The sequence below is a fragment of the Patiria miniata genome, unplaced genomic scaffold (assembly GCF_015706575.1).
Source record: "Patiria miniata isolate m_02_andy unplaced genomic scaffold, ASM1570657v1 HiC_scaffold_19, whole genome shotgun sequence".
NCBI lineage: Eukaryota > Metazoa > Echinodermata > Asteroidea > Valvatida > Asterinidae > Patiria > Patiria miniata.
The window spans coordinates 16,738,530-16,759,393 of NW_024037057.1; the positions used below are offsets into that span (position 1 = coordinate 16,738,530).

Sequence of the window (20,864 nt, forward strand, 5' to 3'; positions counted from 1 at the left end):
GACAATTAGGGCCTACTCCACTATGATTTAAAACAAAATTGCAAAACAAAAACATCTCGAGTTTACTGAAAAAAGGGAAATTGCAAAGTGATTTGAATTTGTTAAAGAAACAATTAAAGTATGATAGAATAGATCGACTCGTGGTGGCCTGTGGTCTGGAATTTCGTATAATCAATGGGAAACACAACTTGAACAAAGTGAATCAATATTGATGCCATTTCTGTACGTTAAGAGTGACATACAGGAATATACCATTCCCTCTAACAGGACAATCGTTCTATTTTGAGTATTTTTCCCCACACGGTTTGTGTCACTATGGGTATTAATGTTGACGACAGGATTTAAAGATAATATAAAAGTAATTCAGGTATCATGAAGCCGATTGAAAAATGCGAATCTGAGCCAGAAGAAAATAATCAAAATAATTAAGAGAACAGATTCTTAGTTTTTTCCTAAATTGAAATGGAAACTCATTCTTTTTTTAAAACCATAAATCATATGACTAAGAATACTGGTTACAATCACGAATTCCTATTTTTCATTTAATTCTTTAAAAGTACGTGTGCTTCTAATTTGTTTTAAACATAAATGGTTGTATTTTATTCGGGTACCAATTTTTCATAGTTGTGTATACCTATGCAGGCTTATTTGGCTTTCAGTTTATTGTCATGTTTTCGTTCTTAATACTTATCATGTTGGTTTAATTGTTTTACACGTTGGTAGATCCTGCAGAGTCTAGTTGTTTACAGCTTTGAAAACCTAAATCAATAATTTTAACGAGTGGAACAGGGAAAAAATAGTAATTAAATATTTCCAGAATGTACACAAGCCAAAGGGTCGACGAGTTGGGACCAAAGTTCAACTTACGGTTGGCTAGTTGCCATGACAACCAGAAGAGGCGCTCTACTGCCATCTATCATCAGCTTCGCAGGGGATCCAACAAGGGGAATGCTCGTCGCCAGGCAACGCCGTTAGAACTATAGCTCTTTATTAATATCTAATGGTTTATAAGTAATTTAAAAATAAATGATTGACTATTAATTGAATAGGAAACCGAAATGTGTGTGGACGCATTCTTTGCCCTGTCTTACCCACGTGTGCCTCCGACTGTCAAGTAGTCATCGTGCTTTTATGATGTCATGACGTTATCCCTCTTTAATAAGAGGAACTTATAGTTAAGATAAGGCCAAAAAAAAAATATTCGGTCTCTGGTCAGACCAAAGTTCCGGAATTGACGCGGCCACGCGGCTTTTTTTTTGCTTTTTTTTTTTTTTCAAGCTTGGATTGTACAGACAAGGTGGGGTACTATTTTACTTTTTTGGTGTCCTCATGTACATTAGTGTCCTCCATAATTTGCCTTGGTGCTTTCGATCATTTGCCTTGGTGCAATTTCCCATTCCTTGGTGCTCTTTGGTAAAAGAAATTGAGGAGGTGCAAAAATAGAGGGCGCTGTTGGAGCTACCGCGGAACAGAAGTGAAATGTATTTGTATTTATTTGTCCACGAACCTTCTTTTTTTACCTTTATTTGTGGCTAATGGAAAAAAATACCGGTCTTTTATTTTGTTCACGACGACTGATGTTTGAATGCCAAAGTAAGAATAAGCGCCGAAACTTGCATCCGTGAAAGAGACAACCAGCGAAGAGCAGTACAAAAAAACATCAAAGAAGTTAAATAAAACACTCATTTTCAAGACTACAGTTTCTTCCAAAACGATATGACCATTGCTGCAAAAAGATTATAAAAAAAACCCCACCACAATAAAAAAAAACACCCATTGCCGAGAAAGAAAGACTGTCAAAAAGCAAAACTATAACCTTACCCTTGGCCCTAATCCATATCAATCATAATAAAATTCAATCAAGACTTTTTTTTTTCCTTTTCGGAAAGATGTGTTCTTATAGTTTTAAAATTAGTGTAACATGTGTTTTGAGGGGTTCTTTTTTTGTCGAGTCAGGGTACACCCCTGTCAATGGACAAAAACTCCGTCCGCTGAGCTCAAGAGTAAAAGTTATATACACTCTAATTATTCTCTATATTTGAGAGTTCTGAGAGCCATGCAATGGGGGAATAGAAGACATTCGGAACTTCACCTTTGGCCTGGACTTGGGGCTTCCATTTCTGAACATTTTGGATGCAATTGGGTCCGAAGGTGGCGCTATTTGCCATGTTGTGGAGGGATCCTTTTCAAAACGGCTACTCTTCCAGTTAAGCAAAAATCAGTCGTTTTAGGGGTGATCTTATTTGGGTGAGAATTTCTCAAAAAGTCAATGGTCAACCCACCAAAAATTAAAAAGTTAATGAAGATGACATGTTGATCATCATTTTTCTGTGCAGCCTGAACACCTGTGAGAGTGTCTTGAGTTTCTTACAAAAATGTTCGCCACGCCACGCATACCCTATGCCGCGACAGTAGTTTTTCAGTGGGCGGAACCTAGGGGGAGGGAGGCAAGAGTATTTCACGTAGGTCACCAAGGGCGGATCTGCGACAAAATGCCCACAAATATGAAAAGGTCAGATAGGCCATCGGCCGATTAAAGCAATTTCGAGAAAAAAAAAGTGGGGGGGGGGGGGGGGGGGGGAGAGGAGAGGGGTTTTGGGGAGTTGGGAAGAGCCGGAACTAAATTAACGCTATGAGGGCGCTATGTAGCCGGGGAATAGGCATAAACGCTTCCTTTGTTCAGGCCTGATATCAACCTCAGATATTTTTATCTGAAATATGAGTTATAGATCCTTCCTCTTTGCCGTAAAGTGGTTTGGGGAAAAATAGCAAACTTTCGGATTTATTAAAGGAAACACCCTAGTAAATAGGCCAAAAATCCTTTCGCCGAGCCCATGAATAAAAGTTATACACTCAAATTATTCTAAGTTCTGAAAACTAGGGAATTGGGGAATTGAAGACATAGGGCACTGCATCACCTCTGGCCTGGACTTCTGAGTATTTTGGATGCAATTGGGTTCCAAAGTGGCGCCAACTAGCCGTGTTGTGGAGGGATCCTTTTTCAAAATGGCTACTTTTTTCAGTTTGGGAAACATCATTCGTTTAAGGGGTGGTCTTCTTTTGCCAATTGGGTGAGACTTTCTCGAAAAGTCAATTGTCAACCCATGCCCACCAAAAATTGCAAAGAAAATTAAAGACGACATGTTGATTATCATTTTTGCTGTGCAGCCTGTACGCATGTGAGAGTTTTAGGTATTTAAAAAAAAAAGGATTTTGTAGTATGGGGATTTATCACTACTGTCTGTAGGAATTGCTATACTCGGGTGGCGTAATTTTTATTCCTAGGAGGGTTAGGGGCAATGTCATGAATAATTCATGTTTATCCATGAGAACGGACAATGACATCAACAGCATTGTTGTTAGTTTCTCAACTAGTTACAATACATTAAAGCATTTTAAAGAACGGTTGTCGTCGAGCTACCACACAGTAGCCTAGTGGATAGCGAGATGAGCTATGGATACAAAGATCCCTGGTTCGAATCCACGTCGTCGCTGCCCATTTTCATCAGCTATTTTTCTTCTCCAAATTTATCACTGAGATAATTTTAAATTAAGGGGAAAATAGAACGAGAACCTAAGTCTTGCAATGATTCAAAGGAAAAACTGAATTATTCATGACATTGCCCCTAACCCTCCTAGGAAAACAAATTACGCACTCGGGTGCACCCGTCAGGTTCGCGGATGGGAACAGAACGCCCTCTATCGGTAGTCGGGACAATTGCAACATGCATGCTGCCAGGCTGCGCGGAACAAAGGCTGTATCGTTTTTCGTGAATGACCCTGCTAAGAATGTCCTGCACAGGGGCGGATCTAAAGGAGGGGGTGGGGGGCGTTCAGCCGCTGACTAATGTTTTATATACTAGTAAAATAGGGCCAAAAATAATATCTGGAATGCTAAGGTTTCTAAAATTTATTCTCAAATTGCCTTAGAAATGAGGGGGGGGGGGGGGGGGGTGCCCCGATCCCCCTACAAGAACGTTCATCGGCACGCCTTCAGTCACACCCCTTCATGTTAAACTACCCCATTTCCTGAAAGAAAGATCCGCCCCTGTTGCACCAAGACTTTAAAATACTACGCATGAAACATGGTTTTAGTTAACAGTGACCAAACAAATAATGATCTATTCACATGTATATGACGGAACGTATCTACGGCCTGAACGAAAATAATTATCCACTATTAAAGGCGAGAGAGGGGAGGGGTAAATAGGGGGAGGGGGAGGGAGCCAAATTTGCCGACATCAGACCTAGGCGTTGTAAAAGGTGGTCAGAATATTTGTGTCTGTCACTTCGAAGTCGCAAAATCAACAAAGTAGTAGAGGGGGTGGTGGTTGGATACCATCTTTCTAAAGGGGGAGATCGGAGGGTGAGACTGCTTGTAGCGGTAGTGACTAATGCTTTCATTTACCCACGGGCCCCCATAAATCATTGTACATACGTAATGTATGGTCAGGCAACCAGTCTATCAGGACATTTCGCATGTAATAAATTCGAAGAGCATTCTTACCCTTCAGTAATCACTTTCAATCACAGTTATTATTTTATAATTAATTGAAGGATTATGCCAAAGGCTGTGCACAAAGTGCATACAGTAAGGGCTAAAGACTTAAAGAAACTGATATAACGAAGGAGGGCGGTACACGATGTGCAGGGTTTAGTGGGTCAATATATTGCGCACGGACGACGGATACAACAGCCCTGATTACAGACTTTTTTTCAAGTCTACCATATAGTCTACCATATAGTCTGCCAAGTCACCTTATAATGCATCCGTTCACAGAGGGCACTTTGCAACTCGTTCGTTCCCAACGAGGGAGAGAAGGCTCTGTAAAACATATGCAAATATACGGGACACCTGACCTCATACCACAGGTATGAGGTCAGGCTGTGGTATGAGGTCAGGCGCCCCCACGTGATTCCTAAGTCCTATTGGTCACTAAGTCCTGTCGGTCAAGATGCCGTCTTACCAGAGGGAGATTTGTCTACTTCCGCATCCCACTCTCGTCAGTGGCCTATTTGTACGCGCACACGTGTTGATATTTAAATTAAGCTGACCCCTACGTCATAGGTGGTTAGTACACAGAAGTATGCCTACTGGTAGATCTCACTGACTGTAAAATACTCCGCCACCACTAAAGGTTCTGAGACTTTACTCAGAAAACCTATCACAGTAGCTATGACAAATGCACTGGTACTAGAAGCTGACTTCTTGTTGAGGATATTACATGTACGATTATACAAAATATTTAGTGATAGACGATCAATCTGATCGTATATTTAGTGAAAGTACTCGAGGGGTTGATCATAACGCTAACATTCGGAAATTTGAAAGCAAGGTATGAGATGGCATTGCATAGCTCTGACTCAACTTACTGCGACTCAACTTTATACCAGTGAACAAACTTCAAATGTCAGTAGATCTTACAAAATGCAACCTTTTAATCTCAGATCTCAAATCATTTTACACATTTGGCCTAGTGTAGTTACAATAAACACTGACTACACAATGAGGGCACGAAATCAAAGAATACGAGGATGTTTCGGTTGTATTTAATTTTAGGGGAGATTTTGTTATACCCGAAGTAACCAACTTGCCCTTTTTGTTTGTTTGGTTACTCTTTATAATGATTCAACCGGTCTATCTTCTTACAATTAATTTTGGCCTCTACATTACCGCAGTAGTTTTTACCGTGACATAACAACCAAACGTCCATTAAATGTTTAGAGTTGATCATTGCTTAGGATGAATAACGCAAAGAACATGAAATAGATGCACCCATAGTCTGCATCGTTAGCATATTCAACCCTAACTGATTTATATAATTTCCCAGATAAATAAAAGGAAATCAAAACTGTAGTTTTGTCAACTCATTACGGGTTTCTCTAAGTTATTGTCTACCGTTTGTCAGAAATTCTTTTTAAAGATGTAAATCATTGCACTCGGGTATGTCCTATTTTATTTCAACTAGGCTAATTATTTGACATTTGAACACAATCTGTTTTAAATGGGACAACTGTATATTGCTACATCAGCTAGGATAATGGTTTAAAATTACCTGTGGTCTCACAATCTGAAAGAAAGTACCACTTGTTTAGAGGATTTCTGGGCGTGTAAGCTAAATGTGCAAGGACCAATCCGCTGCAGACATAAATCAGAGCATTTCATGGAAGAAAAAAAGTATACATAAATAATTATATACCATATATCCCAACAAATAATAAATACAGCAGTGTTTGATAATTACTTCAGAACATAGTCCTAAATAACACATTGCATTTGAACGTAGATTTTACAACCAGTATCAGTTGAAAATAACTCGGTCACAGTGGTCACAATATATTGCAATTCTCTTGAAAGTGGTAGAAAGGAGTAAAATAATGGAATCAGGTTTTGATATTGAATAATAGCAAAAACAGTGGAAAATAAAATAGGCGAGACGTCAAAATGTTACTTGATAAAATCAACAAACTGCATAACACATATCAACAGGACGTTCGCCTAAATCAGGTTTTTGCGTAAAACGATCGGCGGCTTCTCCAAGTTAAACCAATCAGTTTTCACCACCTTACGCCTTTTCCACCTCTATAAAGATACGAGGAAGACGCCCAAGGAATGTAACAAAGGAAGGGGAGCATTCTTCTGATATATTTTGTTTGGTTGAATTGGTTTTTTTTTTTCAACGGTCTTTGCGAAGTACGGATGTTTGTCGCAAAACTCGGAAGGGAAAAGATTAACAGTTTAAATTACTTTCTGGATGAAAAACATAATACGATACTCCGCACATACAAAATGTATTGAAAATGTATCAATGAAATAAAATACATTATTTTAAAGTGATCAAATTTTTACCCGATATGAGACTGAACAAAGAGCGGGATTGAATTTGTGACCTTACTTGTCAAGATGTTTTCCGAGACCCTTTGCAACACCTTTGAAGCCGATTTTTTGAGGCAAACAGAGCTCCTCATTTAGCAATATTACAATAAAAGAATAAATGTGTTGAGCCTGTTTAAAACAAGTACGGTTAAACTCGCTAGGGGCCTGGTGGCGGATAATGGCCAGAGCCGAAACCCGGCCAAGCACATAATTTATTCATAATCATAAATAACTTTCGGTCAAAAAGTCAAAATAAGTCAAAAACTGACAAAATCCGAACGATTTTACTTAGTGTTGTGTGAAATACCCCTCTGCCCATATGTTATGGTATAAGCCTCGCGCAAGTATTGCGAAAAGTCTCCTTATATGGAGATTGGCGCTCGCGCGGCGCGTAGTACTGTGCGATGTGGCGCAGAAAGCAGCAGTGTTTTATTGGCGGTTTAACACCACACACATAGCGGCCTCTCGACCAATAGGAATGGGTAAACTGTCTCAGGTATTTATTAAAGTACATTTAATATGGAGGTGTACAATCAATTAATAAAAATTGTAACAGTGAACCCTCAAATCATTTAAAATGATATGTACACACTGTATTTTCTATAGGATCTTCCTATGTTTTTAATGTACACTTTCGTTGAAGTTTATCAGTCTAAAAGACTTCTCGTCAATGAAACGAAGGACGTCTCCTCGTTTGGAGCGATTTTGTAAGAGCAGTTGTTCCCGAGCTCGCTTGGCGAATTGTTATTCGATTGGTCCTCACTGTTCTCAACCGCAGTGACGTCATCGATTGAGTCACTGAAAGGTCGGTGCACCTGCGCAATGCGTTCCAGGCTGGCGTTGTTGCTCTTGGAGATGGGCTCCGGGGTCACAGCATGGCTGTTAACCACAGAGATGGGGGCGCTGTTGGAAGCAGGGATCGCTGGTTTTGTGGTCGTGTTGCTGGAAGGCGTAATGATAGGTGTGACCGGGGGACCGATGTAAACTCCACCGAAGGCGACTGGGCACAGGCGGGACTTATCCCCCGCATCGTTGTCAAATTCCTGGGGTGTGTCCCAGCGGCTTTTACTCGGAGTGCTGTTTCTGTATCAGTTAATAACATGACATATTGAATGACCCAAAACGGGACGTATTGAATGATCCGTTCAATCAGCTTCGCTTTTTTAAAGACAGACTAAGTGCTGAAGGTCTTAATTTTATCAAGGCGTCGGAGGTAATGAAACAGACTTAAACTTAACTTTCCTTCACCGTAACGTACTACCCGGATAAACCGATCCCGAATATGGGCTCCGTGCGCCAACAAAAGAGGGCGCTTCTTACTAACTTTGAGAGCCCCGTGGACAGGCCACATCGTGGGTGCGTATCGGTTCGCGCGCGAGGTACGCACAACTTATTGATCCAGAATGTACCCAAAGCTAAGCCATTGCTTTTTATGAAAGAACTTTATCTTTGTTACACAGAAAACTTTTCTGAATGCGTAAGGATAACGATATCATGTTTATGTCCCATTTTTCTTGGCTGACACGCATTGCTTAATGGGACATTATACTCACTTTTGTGACTGATCACTCGATGTTGGCTCGGTCACGCAGAACCTGACACTCCCCGGCGAGGCACACACTTTCGAGGTCTCCGTTCCTGAAAACCACAGAATAATATCCAATTTGCATAATCTCCGAAACAAAGGCGCTTACGAATGGATTTGCCTGTATGGGACCGACTGTGATTTTGAGACACGAACTTATGTATGGACAAACTCCTGGTCTCTCTTCAAATTTTGTCGTGATACTTTTATCACTGCATATAAGAACGACCTAAGTAATATCAAATTTTGGCTCAAAGACTTCGATGTGACTTTGGAAGTCTGTTATTTAATTCACATCATCTTATTAGTTAATATTCTATATTGACCGAACTCAGTGTGGCGCTTGATGTCTAAGCACGTTTTTGTCAATTCTCTCCAAGCCTGCATTATAATTTCAATGTGATTTGAAAAGGTACCTTTTGACCAAATTGATGTGCACAAAGTAATTGATAAGCCAAAGACCTGGATGATGACAGGTAGAAACACACGAAGGACTCAAGGCTCTCTTTCACTTATCATGCCGTTCTTTGAAATATGTTCTTATTCAGCAACAACGTCCTTAGGTTTGAGTTGTAGTCGAGGTACTTGTTGTGTAATACAAATCATCACAAGCCAAGCACAAATTATCCAGTCCCATGTCAACTGACAAACCTATCAAACGAATTGTGCAAAGGGCATTCCTTGTTATGTTCATCACCTGTTACTTGTGACTGGACATGTAAAATGTGATTTATTTGTGATTGGACTTATTATATGTACCTGTGATAAATCACGACTACCTCGACTACAATACTTCAATTTAAGGTTCATTGGCACAATTGGGTATGTCCAATACCTCTGGATTTGTTAGAGTGACAGGTGGAGTTTGGAGTGTCGATGCCAGATGATCGGCCTTCCCCATCCTGTAGCAGTAAAGGGACCTCGTCTGGCGCGATTGCAAACAGCTGCTTCTCTAGTTCCTTGATCTTCTCGTTTTGCTGGGAAGGAAAATCGATTTCACAGAAAAGTATAATTTTGTATCCAGTATGTTATATTTTTGAATTAGAAGTATCAAATGCACCGTCTAAGAAAATTCGAGAGAAACGAACAAAAAAAACCCAGACTCGATCTTGTATTGAAATAGAGAGTAATATGGCATCTTGTGCAATAAATAATAGCAGTCACGAGTTCAACTTGCTCCATTTGCTTAAACAGACAACGATAATTTGTCACGCTGACCACATGATTTTATGCTCATCCCGATAAGATGTTGTTCATGATGTACGTTTGCCATCCGGCCAGAAAATAGAGGACAAGCTGTGAGTTCCACATAGGCCATAGGGAATGCTAAAAAAGCGCTGTTTCTACAGTCGAGTCGGAGCGGAGGAGGTGGTTCTGTGGGAGTCGAAATATGGCAGGAAGAGGCGGGGTAGGCAAGCTATGTCCTATGCTCCATGTCCGACGATTGCTGGTTGACCTCAGACCCGACCTGACAGAGCAGGGCTGCAGTTTGTTCTTAAGATCAAGTGGGACAGAGCAATGAATTATCTAGAACGTGCGAGAAGGATCTTCAACTGAACTAGATCCTGCTCATGCGTGGACAGCGAGACTTACCTCGTCTAACTTGGATTTCAATTCCCGCTTCTCCGAGCACAGAGACTTGAATTTCTGGTCCGTGTCGAAGGTGTGAATGGAGGTTGATGCCGTGCGTGTCTTGTCCATGGTTCCCACCACTCTTACTCTATCGTTCACGTTGGGATTACCTCTCATCTCTATGACCTGAGCATTACACAATTTCATTTATTACACTAATCTAGGTAACACACTGAGTATACAGTGTTTATACGTCGGTGAAGGGCCAAACCTAATTTGATTTACATCACCCCGACGCAAAATTCCATCTTACGAATAGTTATTGCGGTACCCGCTGCTATGTACATCAGATTCGAACCAGCCAATCGATCCCGTTAGCTCGTTAGTCGAGTGGTAAGACATCTGCACTAGAAAGCAGAAGGTCGTGGGTTCGAGTCCCACCCAAGTGATTTTTTCCAACTTTCACTCGGAGGGTAACACACTGAGTATACAGTGTTTATACGTCCGTGAAGGGCAAAACCTAATTTCATTTACATCACCCCGACGCAAAATTCCATTTTACGAATAGTTAATGCGGTACCCGCTGCTATGTATATCAGATTCCAACCAGCCCACCGATCCCATTAGCTCGGTGGTCGAGTGGTAAGACATCTGCACTAGAAAGCAGGAGGTCGTGGGTTCGAGTCCCACCCTAGTAATTTTTCACTAATCTAGTTAATAAAATACAAGACCGATTCTCGTACAGTGCCCAAACACCGAGTTTTAAAAATGCTCCTTTTCAATCTTTCAACAGGTTTTTTTTTCGAGTGGAAATGCAACATTCCATCAATCCATTGATTGATGGAGTGGAATGTTGCATTTCCCCTCAGGAAAAAAAAACCTGTTGAACGGATCAAAGGATGTGAGTCAACTGAAGACAACTTGTGATGACGGATCGATCTGTTGATCGATCTGGTGGGTTGGGACTCGAGCAGCTGTTGACTTAGAACAATGCTATGAGCGAAATCGGCATCAGCTAGTGTAGCTGAACTCAGGCGATTACGGTGGGTTGTGTCTTTTAAGACCTCCTTGAAAATAATTTCTCAGCGATCTTCACATTATGACTTATTCAGCGATGTGAAATGTCGACACAGAATGACTTATTTCCTTTACATGTAACAATTTTAATCGTTTCCTCTCTTTTATTTTTGAGTATTTTAATTTAAACCTGTCGTGAAGGGTTTACGTCAAATTAATTGGACATTGGTTGAATAAGACTAAGCCAATTGATTTCATTGGACTTTCATACAATATAGATGTAGTTTAAGTCGTGTGATCAAACTAATCACATTAAAGAAACGTCCAGCGCGAAAAGAGCCCTCAGTCTTGCACATTCTAGAAATGCCTGAAATAATAGTGTTCATGTATTGCCGCGGATTTAAAAACAAAATAAGATAAAACTAAACTGGTTAAACGCACCTTTGGTACGAAGACCAGACAAAGAGTCACCGTAGAACAGAATAGTATGAAGACGGACACCAGGCCGTAAGAGGCGTTAGGATTATCTGTTATGACAGAGGATAGAGCCACGCCCAGCACGCACATGATGACGACATTATACACGCTGCTACCGATGTATTTGCTGTCATTCAGGGCAGGGATACTAACGTGACGAGTCTCCCAAGCCAAGAAAAGACCAAATATCTGGACAGAAATGGAAATAAAATCACGTTACTTGGAAGAGCAAAACAAATGATGATAATGACAACACTGAAATAGCAAACGGCACAACGTTATTGTTCGTAGTTCATAGTTCATGCGAGGTTCGCCACTCAGGGCCGGGGTACGGACCTAACGGCGTCTCCCTAATGTCTAGTGCCTTTTAAATAGGTAACTGAAATCTCTGTTTCCCACCTCATTTTTAAATCTCGTGATCGAACAGATTACAGTTTCATGTTGTGATTGATAAACCTTATGAACCAATAATAACGACAAGGTATTCATCAATCCTTCGAATGATAACAATGGCCACAAAAGACTGGTTTACTTAAGAAGGCATGCGACCGTGTTCAGCAAAGCGATACTGTTAATTTGAATGTTAATTTTGTATTAAATATCTCCCCTGTTTTTCTGATTCAATTTTGTCCTCACCCTATCCAACTATCTGAAAACCAATCGTCTCTTTTGGTGTATTGATACGACCAAGGTCTCTCTTGAAACACTCACCATCAAGACTCCTTTGTAGATGTAAATCGCCGCCAGCCAAATCGTCATATTGACACTGACACAGGTTTCCATGACAGGAATAATCATGACGTCACGACCAGATGTATCCATCTGAAAAACAGAGGTAAATTAGAATGAAGTTAATCACACATTCATTTCACTTTATATGAAAGGTTATTAACAGCAAGGCCCAACAAGGAAAGAAATAATAATTACAAAACGCTCTCATATATTCGATTTCAATGCCTCATTAATAAGCACCTATGAAGCAGCATGCGTTTCAAACTTTCGCTTGTAGTTATGCTGTCGGTCGTAACTGTCTGAGAGCGTTCCGGCGTTGCAAGGAACCAAATTACAAAATTACATGTACCAACGTACATGGACACTTCGACGTTTGAAACAAATTGGAGCAACCTCATCGAAAAATCAACTGTTGCATTCGTTTATAACAACTCCGAAGAGTTGAGGTTTTATACGCCGTTTAGGTCAATGCAATATGAATGCATAAAGTTTGCCCGTCTGAATCCAAAGTGTATATTGAGTCGATTTAAGTCGCTCCTGGTGTTTTTTTGTCTCGTGATTCCGGAACGCCAGTCTGAAACTGGTGTCATTCTTCAACAAAGGCAGATTTATTCTAGCTATAACTTACTTTAATTTGTATTTCTTTACATATGCATCATAACATGTATTGTAATTCATTTAAACATATAGGGCCTATGTACTTTACACATCGATTAATTAATTTGTTAAATTCTTTTATGGAAAACTCTTTGAAAACCGCTTAAATTGAGTTAAGTTTTCCGTACCCTTGAGCTGAGTTCTAGTTTTTTAGGCTTCATTGGATCCACGACCTGCCAGACGACCAATACGATGAGATCAATGACCGCCATGAAGCCTACTATGGCAATCAGCTGCCCGTCTTTGATAACCTGTGGTTCCATAACGATGGGAAAAAAGAGCATGTTGAACTGTGTCACTGCTTCAGTCAGTCTCTTTTTAATACTACTCCAAAGACAAAAAAAAGGATCAACCTCATAAAATCTCATATCATAGAAAATTAATAGTTAATGAAGAACAGTGCTCACCGGATTAGCTGTTGTACCCGAGCTTTCGGACCTCCGTCCTTCTTCATGGGGTGTTGGTCTTGCATGTTGGGTACAACAGCTAATCCGGTGAGCACTGTTCTACATTAACTATTAATTGTTTACGCTCTACGCAGTGCTACGCAGCATCCCTACATGTTGAATCTCATATCATGTTACTTTGGTTTTCCATGGAAATATGTGAGATTGTGATGTTCATGTTTTGGTTGCCTTACTTAAAAGTTCTTTATCGAATTTCGGTAATCCATGCAATGTAATAATGTCATACTTCAGGGCTATTAGTGTCGTTTCAAGTTAACTCAAAAACGTGGTTTAATATTGATGACAACGAAATGTACGGCAAGTAATATACAGGCGACAACCATGCACAAAAAAGACGAAGTAAAACTTGTCCCACAGTTGATAACACAAGAATTGTTTCATCGTACCTTCTTTTTCATCTTGATGTTAGTGAAGATCCGGTGGACTCTCCATGTCTTACTGAACATGGCACCGAACGCTAACGTGAAACCAAGACATAGGAACCAGGCACGAGACTGCACAGGGCCAAAACAAAAAAGAAAAGAAAAGCGCAATGAATGCGTTGAAAATAACGAAAATAACTTATACCCATTTCATGCTCACACCGAGCAAAATGATTCCCTTTGATTTGGAGTTGGATTTAGACCTGTGTTCCGACACCCTATCTTTTCCGACTGCTCAACCTATGTTCCGACACCTCTACGTTCCGACACCCCTACAAACGTAAACATAGGCTGGTCTCTGGCCCCAACGCACCATTCGAAACAGGCTAACACATTATGTGCGGGTTGTCGGAATATAGGGGTGTCGGAACATAGGGTGTCGGAAGATAGGTTGAGCAGTCGGAACATAGGGATGTCAGACCATAGAGCAGTCAACTTTAGGGTTGACCTTTTATACACGCGCAAGTCGTTGAAACTTTCGACTGGTTTGGAAAAACTACACGGAGTTTAGTTCCTTGATAATTGATGAATTACGCCTGTGTGAAATCACAACGAACTCGAGTGGCGTCCAATGCTGTTTTGGTTCGGTGCTACTCGAGCTGTTAAACGATCTCTAATGACAGAGACAATGTGCGGAATATGTAAACTCGTCTACTGAATGCGATCATTTTGTTTGCTTGATATAAGATGTTCTTCAAACTGTAAATTCACTGTAAATATAAGTTGATTTCTCTGTAAAAGTTGGATTTCTCTGTCTTATACTTTGTTCCCACGAATTAAGGTTAAAGCTCAAGTTCATATGCGACAATACCTACCGTGCAGATAGCCTTGTATGTATCAGCATGCAGCCGAATATTATGATCTATGCCAAGCAGAACCACGCTGACATAGGTCAATATGCCGCCCATGATGATCAGGTTATTCAGAAAGGGACTGGACATTTTGATGTACCTGTAGACATGATAACAGTGTTCGAGATGTATAACAAAAGCTCCATCGGGCGATCATCATTACCAAAAGCTCATTTCACAAAAGAAACTTTTTTTCTTCAAAAACTGAGACGTGCCTGCGTGTCTGAATCATTCTGTTCAAAGATTGGAACAGAATTACAAACAAAGACTGTTATTTTCAGACAGTAATTTTGTGTTATATAGCGAATGCTTTCGAGGAGTTGTGGATTTGTATTCATTCACGAAATGCATAATTCAACATTATCATCTTTCTGTTTTCATCATTGTGATCTAACGACCATTCCAACTTGCATAATGTTGCAAAGGGAATTCCGTCACAAAGTTATATTCCAACACGTTTTGAAACTTTATTCGATCATCAGCTAACAGGAACTTGGTTTTGACAGAACACATTATAAATTAGTTTAAAAGTTGTTTTTATTTTTTTTTATTCAAACTGCATCTTTTCTCTGCGTCGTGATTCCCGTTAATTGGACTTCCAGTGCGTTGTCAAGCAGTTGAGGAAAAAACCCGGCAAGTATAATGAAGATCTTGTTTTAAGAGTATACCTCATCTGAAGACTTAAACTTGTTATGCTGACGAGATTCACAGTCTATCTTAAATGACAACATTTCAGTTGTAATCCTGTGAGGATAATATAAGTTTTATAGGACTGAATAAGTCAACCTGACACGATAAAACACAGTGTCTTGTCATTCTGTTATCTTGCCAGGCGATGCGAAAAATCCTGTCAAGTTCATCCCCCGTATAATGTCATCAGCATTTCAATTTTTGCGTCTCAGTGTTGTCCATACCTACCTCTGGTTTCTGTATCGCATGTTGAAGAACAGAAAACCGAAGGCCATGATGATACCGGCGATAGCGACTGCTGACATGCCTCCGAAGAGAGCAAGGGAGACATTGAGCTGTTCATACTCAGTCACCTGCGTGTCTTGAGGGGGCTTATCACCACCACCTGTAGAGAGTAAAGCATGCACATACTACATCATTATCTCATACTCGGCGCGGAAGTGAACGCGAACGCCACTTCGTTGAGTCACGGCTGCATATTCACAAAAGTTGGTCCCATTTTCAACGCGAAAGTTTCGTGACGTCAAATTCGCTTGGGTTGACGGCGTCTAAACGTAGCACAATGCTCAACTGCTTGCGTATTCATATCATGCTTTCTCTAAACTTATCATGCTTTCTCTAAACTAAAGTTACAACAGCTCACTCTATAGTCACACTATGGAGCGCGAAAAGTGATTCTGAAGTTTAGAAACTCAAGTCATATACATGTAATGACTCTGGACTTTCAAGTGTAAGTCTTGTTGCCTTGGCCTGTTCTCCCGACTATCAGTACCATAATGAATAGCAACTAAATTAATGCTTATAGTGTAAAAACAATGTACTTCCAATTTCGATATGGTACTGACAAGTCAAACACGACTATGATATATCCAGTCATAGTCGTATGGCTCTCTTACAGGTGTAAATATACAGTCTGGAATTAACACAGTGACACTGAGTGCTACGTATATATTGAATTCAATAAAATCAGACTAACAATATGCCAATAGCCAGAATTACAAGCAACAATCAAAGCCGGAATCGACCCCCTTTGATGAGTAAGGTTGTACCTGAACTTGGAAACAAAGACTGAATGCGAAGAGCAGTAAAGCAAGAAGTAAGCTGCAAGCGCTGTTTTCCGTCTGCGTTAATTTTCAAACTTCCAACAGCAATAGACCAATCCATTAAGGCATCGAGATGTTTTGACCAATTGCAGACGTGTTTGCAACCAAACATCTGACAGGATCTCTCAAGCGTGTACTTGTGGAAGATTCCGAGTGGCATTTGAATAATTCAGTATAGCGTTAAGTTAACAGCCAGTCAGGTATCTTGCTATATGTGTGGAAATGAATGTTGAAGTCAGTCGTTGTTAAAGTGCTACAGTTATGCTGCATAAAAGGTTGATGGAATGTGAAATTCTTGCCAAATTCTTTCCTTGTGAGTGGCCCAACTGGAGCCTGTAGTACATTGTATTTGTACAGCCACCCAAACCTGAAGCCTTTTAGCTGACGAAAGATCTGATTTTTGGCTGTTTCAAGCTCAAGAAATTCGGTTTCAAGAAGTTCAAGGGAGGAATTAGTTGGATATTATTGTCGTTAAATTGTAAAAAGAATAATCCACATTCTTCCTGCCTTATCTGACATATAGACTCTGACATGCGTAAACTTGAGATTGTACTGTTTCGGGTAGCCATTATAGGATGCGTGTTGTTGCCCCCGTTCGTTGTAGGCTTAAAAGGGGATATTACGTCCTGAAATCCTCGACAATTTTAAGTTTTGGATTGGTTAATTATCCTATTTCAAAGGTCTGGTTGAAAGGAATCTAGCCTAATGTCTTACCATTCCTGAGAAAAGAAAAAAAGTTGGTTGTTTACATCGAACGCGGCAGACATTTTGTGGCATACGCGTACGTATTTCCAGCCGTGTCCATTCAATGTACGCTACACGTTATGCATGTGTGTCAATTTATATACCCACAGCACCGATACACAAATAGTGTGTCACGCACGTCTGCAGAAGGAGAAACACTGTGCGGCAGGAATCACAACTAGCACTCAACAGCTCGATGTTTGAGAGTAAAATGTTGACCACCGAAATTCGTTCTCGCATGGTTCTGGCAAGAATAACACGCCGCTCAGTTATTAAAGGATGGTTGTGTGGACAATTATGTCCTACTTTTAGATAATCTGTGCAATTAATATCATTTCGTTTAAAACGCGTTTTGTGGCCCAATTGGGCGCATTCCAAGACGTAATATCCCTTTAATGCATCGGCCTACTGCATCATAAAAACCTGCCACAACCGGTTACTTACCAGGCCACTCGAAGCCAGCGCCTGATGACAGGTTGAGGGAGTCAGTGATGGCGTAATACTCGGCCACTTTCACCAACTCATCATTCTGAAGCTGCTTATGAACGGTAGATCCCAGTCGTTCACCCTCACGGAACTGAACGATACCCTGATGGTTAGAGGGGAACAAAATCACCCCTGAATTGAATCATCAGTAAGTTCAAAGACCATGAAAATGAATTCCATAAACCAAACCGTTTCGGATTTCATTTATTCTGATTTGTAGAGTTGATGTAACACTATATGTTGACTGTAACACTATATGTTGACTGAGATTAGGTTTTTTATAATAACATTATTCATTTATTTACAGAGGGGATCTACAAGTGTGACATGGATATCGGCACAAGAAGTTTTTCAAAAAAGAATTTCATTTAATAACACATTTCGTTTCTGTCTGTATCACTAATTTTTTTTTTCAAATCACCTGTAGGCCTTAATATGGGCTCCATGCAAATGTACCCCCTCATCGGTAAAAAAAAAGGAGAGTTTGGGAGACCAATGGGAGGGACATTCGAACGCACTGCTGACGACGTCTGATGCTCATGCGAAGAAACTGTTGCTTTGTGCACATTTAGAACAAAGACAGTACGCACACGCGTTGTGTCCCGTCCACGTGATTAAGCGGTAGAGAAAGCCCTCTCTTGTTCACGCCTGGAGCCCATAGACTACATTAAATTCATCATCACGGAGCTTGATAGGTGTTTGAGAATAAAATAAAATATGATGGATTGAAATTGTTTTCACCAATGATCCAAAAATTTATCACTTTCAGTTTTATTTGGAAAAAAATGAAGCTTGGATTATTTCAATTTACGGAACTTTTAAGTTTGAGTTTGTGTAAACACGGTTACCCGACTGAATGAATAATTAAATGAATCATAAATCCATACACAACAACATGTTGTGCGAATTTCATGATAATCATCATTTTTGTAAACGAAGAGTTTAATATGATTTTTCGAAACGCTGATTTCGGCTACTTGAATTTATTTTGAATTGGTATTCATACAAGCTTCACTTTCGACTCAAAAGTTTTGAAGGGAAATGTAAATATAAAATGCGATTGTTTTCTCCTCACGAATATTAATGTATACGTTTTATTTTAACGGTGAAAACTACCTTTTTAAACATTCTTTTGGGCGTCTGCAACCCTCTGAAAAGGGGATTTTAATTTGGGTTGCTTTAAGCATCTTACGCCTGAATTATTGTCGGGCCGCTAATAATTAAACATTTTAGTTCGACGTCAAAAGTGAATAACTTTATCATTGTAATGGAAACAATTTTTATACAAAATATTAATAAATACCTTGGAAAATTGATGGTTTCTGATTGGTCGAGACTCGATTACGTGGCCGGGCATTAACGGTGATAATGGACCGGCTTCAAAGATCAAGCGAATAAATGGCCCCTGAACCAGCATTGATCCAGCCCCGTTCAGCCCCATGCAAGCCAATGATTGGTCAAAATATAGTAACAGTCCTGCGGAAGCTTTTAACAATTGAGCACTGCACATGCGCTCAACCCCCATCGCGTGAGACCGACGCGCGCGTACGCAACACAGTTGCTAGGGATGCGTGCGTGCGCGCGCGTAAGGAAGTTTTGAAACGACATCGTACAGCAGCGGAGTGCAGTATATACTGAGGATGTTTACGACGAAAGCGTAGATCTACGATTTATTTTCTTTAAACATTTCACCCACCGACATATTTACCTTTCCTAAACCAAGCATCTTTGTAATTCCGGACACAAGGAATGTGTAAACGAGATTTCAGCTTCCTCCATCAGGTAAAGATATGAAAACATTGTTGTAATTTGTTTCGCTACGGCAGCAGTTTCTGTTGAGTTTACGTCGTTATAGCTGTTAAGCTAAAATATGGCCCATGAACATGAACACACAAAAGTCTGGAAATATCGCCGAAAGAAAGTCACAAACTTGGAGCATTTTAACTGTTTATTTCGTTATAAAGGTATTTATTAATGGGAATAACAGTGTGAGGATCCGGTCTTCACTGCGTGATAATGACCGGGTGTGGGGGTGACCGCTGTTAATGGACCTCGACTTCGTCTCGGTCCATTAACAGCGGTCACCCCCACACCCGGTCATTATCACGCAGTGAAGACCGGCTCCTCACACTGTTATTCCCTTATTAATAAACAACCCTATTTTTTTCGGGGAAGCTCGAAAATAACACTAGAGGAACTAATAAACCTAGCCTAACACCTACCGTAACCCCACGGAAGTTGGTCTCATTCATGGCTTTACTGAACATCTCCAGTAGTCCGTCATCAGAGTAATTAAACTGCTGGAATCTCGCGAGTTCTCCCCGGTCACGTAGAGTCCGCAGCACGCTGTCCAGCGCACGCGCCATGACCCACACACCATCATACGCGTAGCCATGGAAAGCGGAGTACTCATCACCCCGTAGCTCATTGTATAAGGTGTCGTACTCTTGCGGTGTCTAAAAGAAAGAATATTCAAACATACACCAGTAAGACTCACTTGATAAGCAGTAAGCACTGGAGATTAAGAATCGAAAACAAAATAAAAAGACATTTTTTAAAAGTTTTAATTCTGATATTAAGATGCCCTCAATACTCATTTGCTAAGAATCATCATTTAATTTGGTGAATTCATGGCAAAATGAATAATTCTTTTCGGCAAATTTATCATTCCAATCTTTAGGGTTAGTATTCCTGTGGGCAACTTCGTCACTCCATCTGGCGACGTCTGTTCAATAAAGTGGTCAATTTTAAATTATATTACCGAATGTGATGATGGATTTCCCGAACGGCAATGATTAATTTGCCGAAAGGATGATTAGCCTGAACAAGCGAGTGATGCAACTGTTGAAAGCATTTTTTGTGCGTACCATACTAGCGTACTAGGCTAGATATTTTAGTCTAATACTGCTTGTTGATAAAAATCAAGGATGTGTTATACTTGTTCTGTGATTGGTTGATATTTACTGTAAATTCCAAACAATCGCTTCCTGTAATTTTGTCGTGTAAGTCAATTGTTCCCAACAAAATTACATTTAGCATTCGAACACACCATCGAACACCATGAAATAAGGGATATAGGGTTGAACACGGTTAATGGGAATTAACCCGTAACTCTTGCACAGCAACAAATACGGGTAAGATAAGATGTCTTTGTTTTATTAAGTGTATAATTTTGTGTATTTCG

General features: G+C 40.2%; 1 protein-coding gene across 1 annotated transcript in view; it reads right to left on the bottom strand.

Annotated features, from left to right (window-relative positions):
• Positions 1 to 5,414: 5,414 nt before the first annotated feature.
• The window catches only part of LOC119725930 (gamma-aminobutyric acid type B receptor subunit 2-like), a 32,942-nt gene continuing 17,492 nt past the window's right edge, over positions 5,415 to 20,864 (bottom strand). The window contains exons 6-17 of the mRNA XM_038197544.1: positions 19,903 to 20,136; positions 17,639 to 17,783; positions 15,576 to 15,732; positions 14,622 to 14,757; positions 13,771 to 13,878; positions 13,046 to 13,168; positions 12,240 to 12,350; positions 11,493 to 11,717; positions 10,056 to 10,220; positions 9,298 to 9,439; positions 8,431 to 8,515; positions 5,415 to 7,960 (exon numbers count right to left, since the gene is read on the bottom strand). Of these exons, the coding sequence (XP_038053472.1) occupies positions 7,525 to 7,960; positions 8,431 to 8,515; positions 9,298 to 9,439; positions 10,056 to 10,220; positions 11,493 to 11,717; positions 12,240 to 12,350; positions 13,046 to 13,168; positions 13,771 to 13,878; positions 14,622 to 14,757; positions 15,576 to 15,732; positions 17,639 to 17,783; positions 19,903 to 20,136 (2,067 nt within the window). The 3' untranslated portion in view covers positions 5,415 to 7,524. The remainder of the gene's footprint in view (positions 7,961 to 8,430; positions 8,516 to 9,297; positions 9,440 to 10,055; positions 10,221 to 11,492; positions 11,718 to 12,239; positions 12,351 to 13,045; positions 13,169 to 13,770; positions 13,879 to 14,621; positions 14,758 to 15,575; positions 15,733 to 17,638; positions 17,784 to 19,902; positions 20,137 to 20,864) is intronic.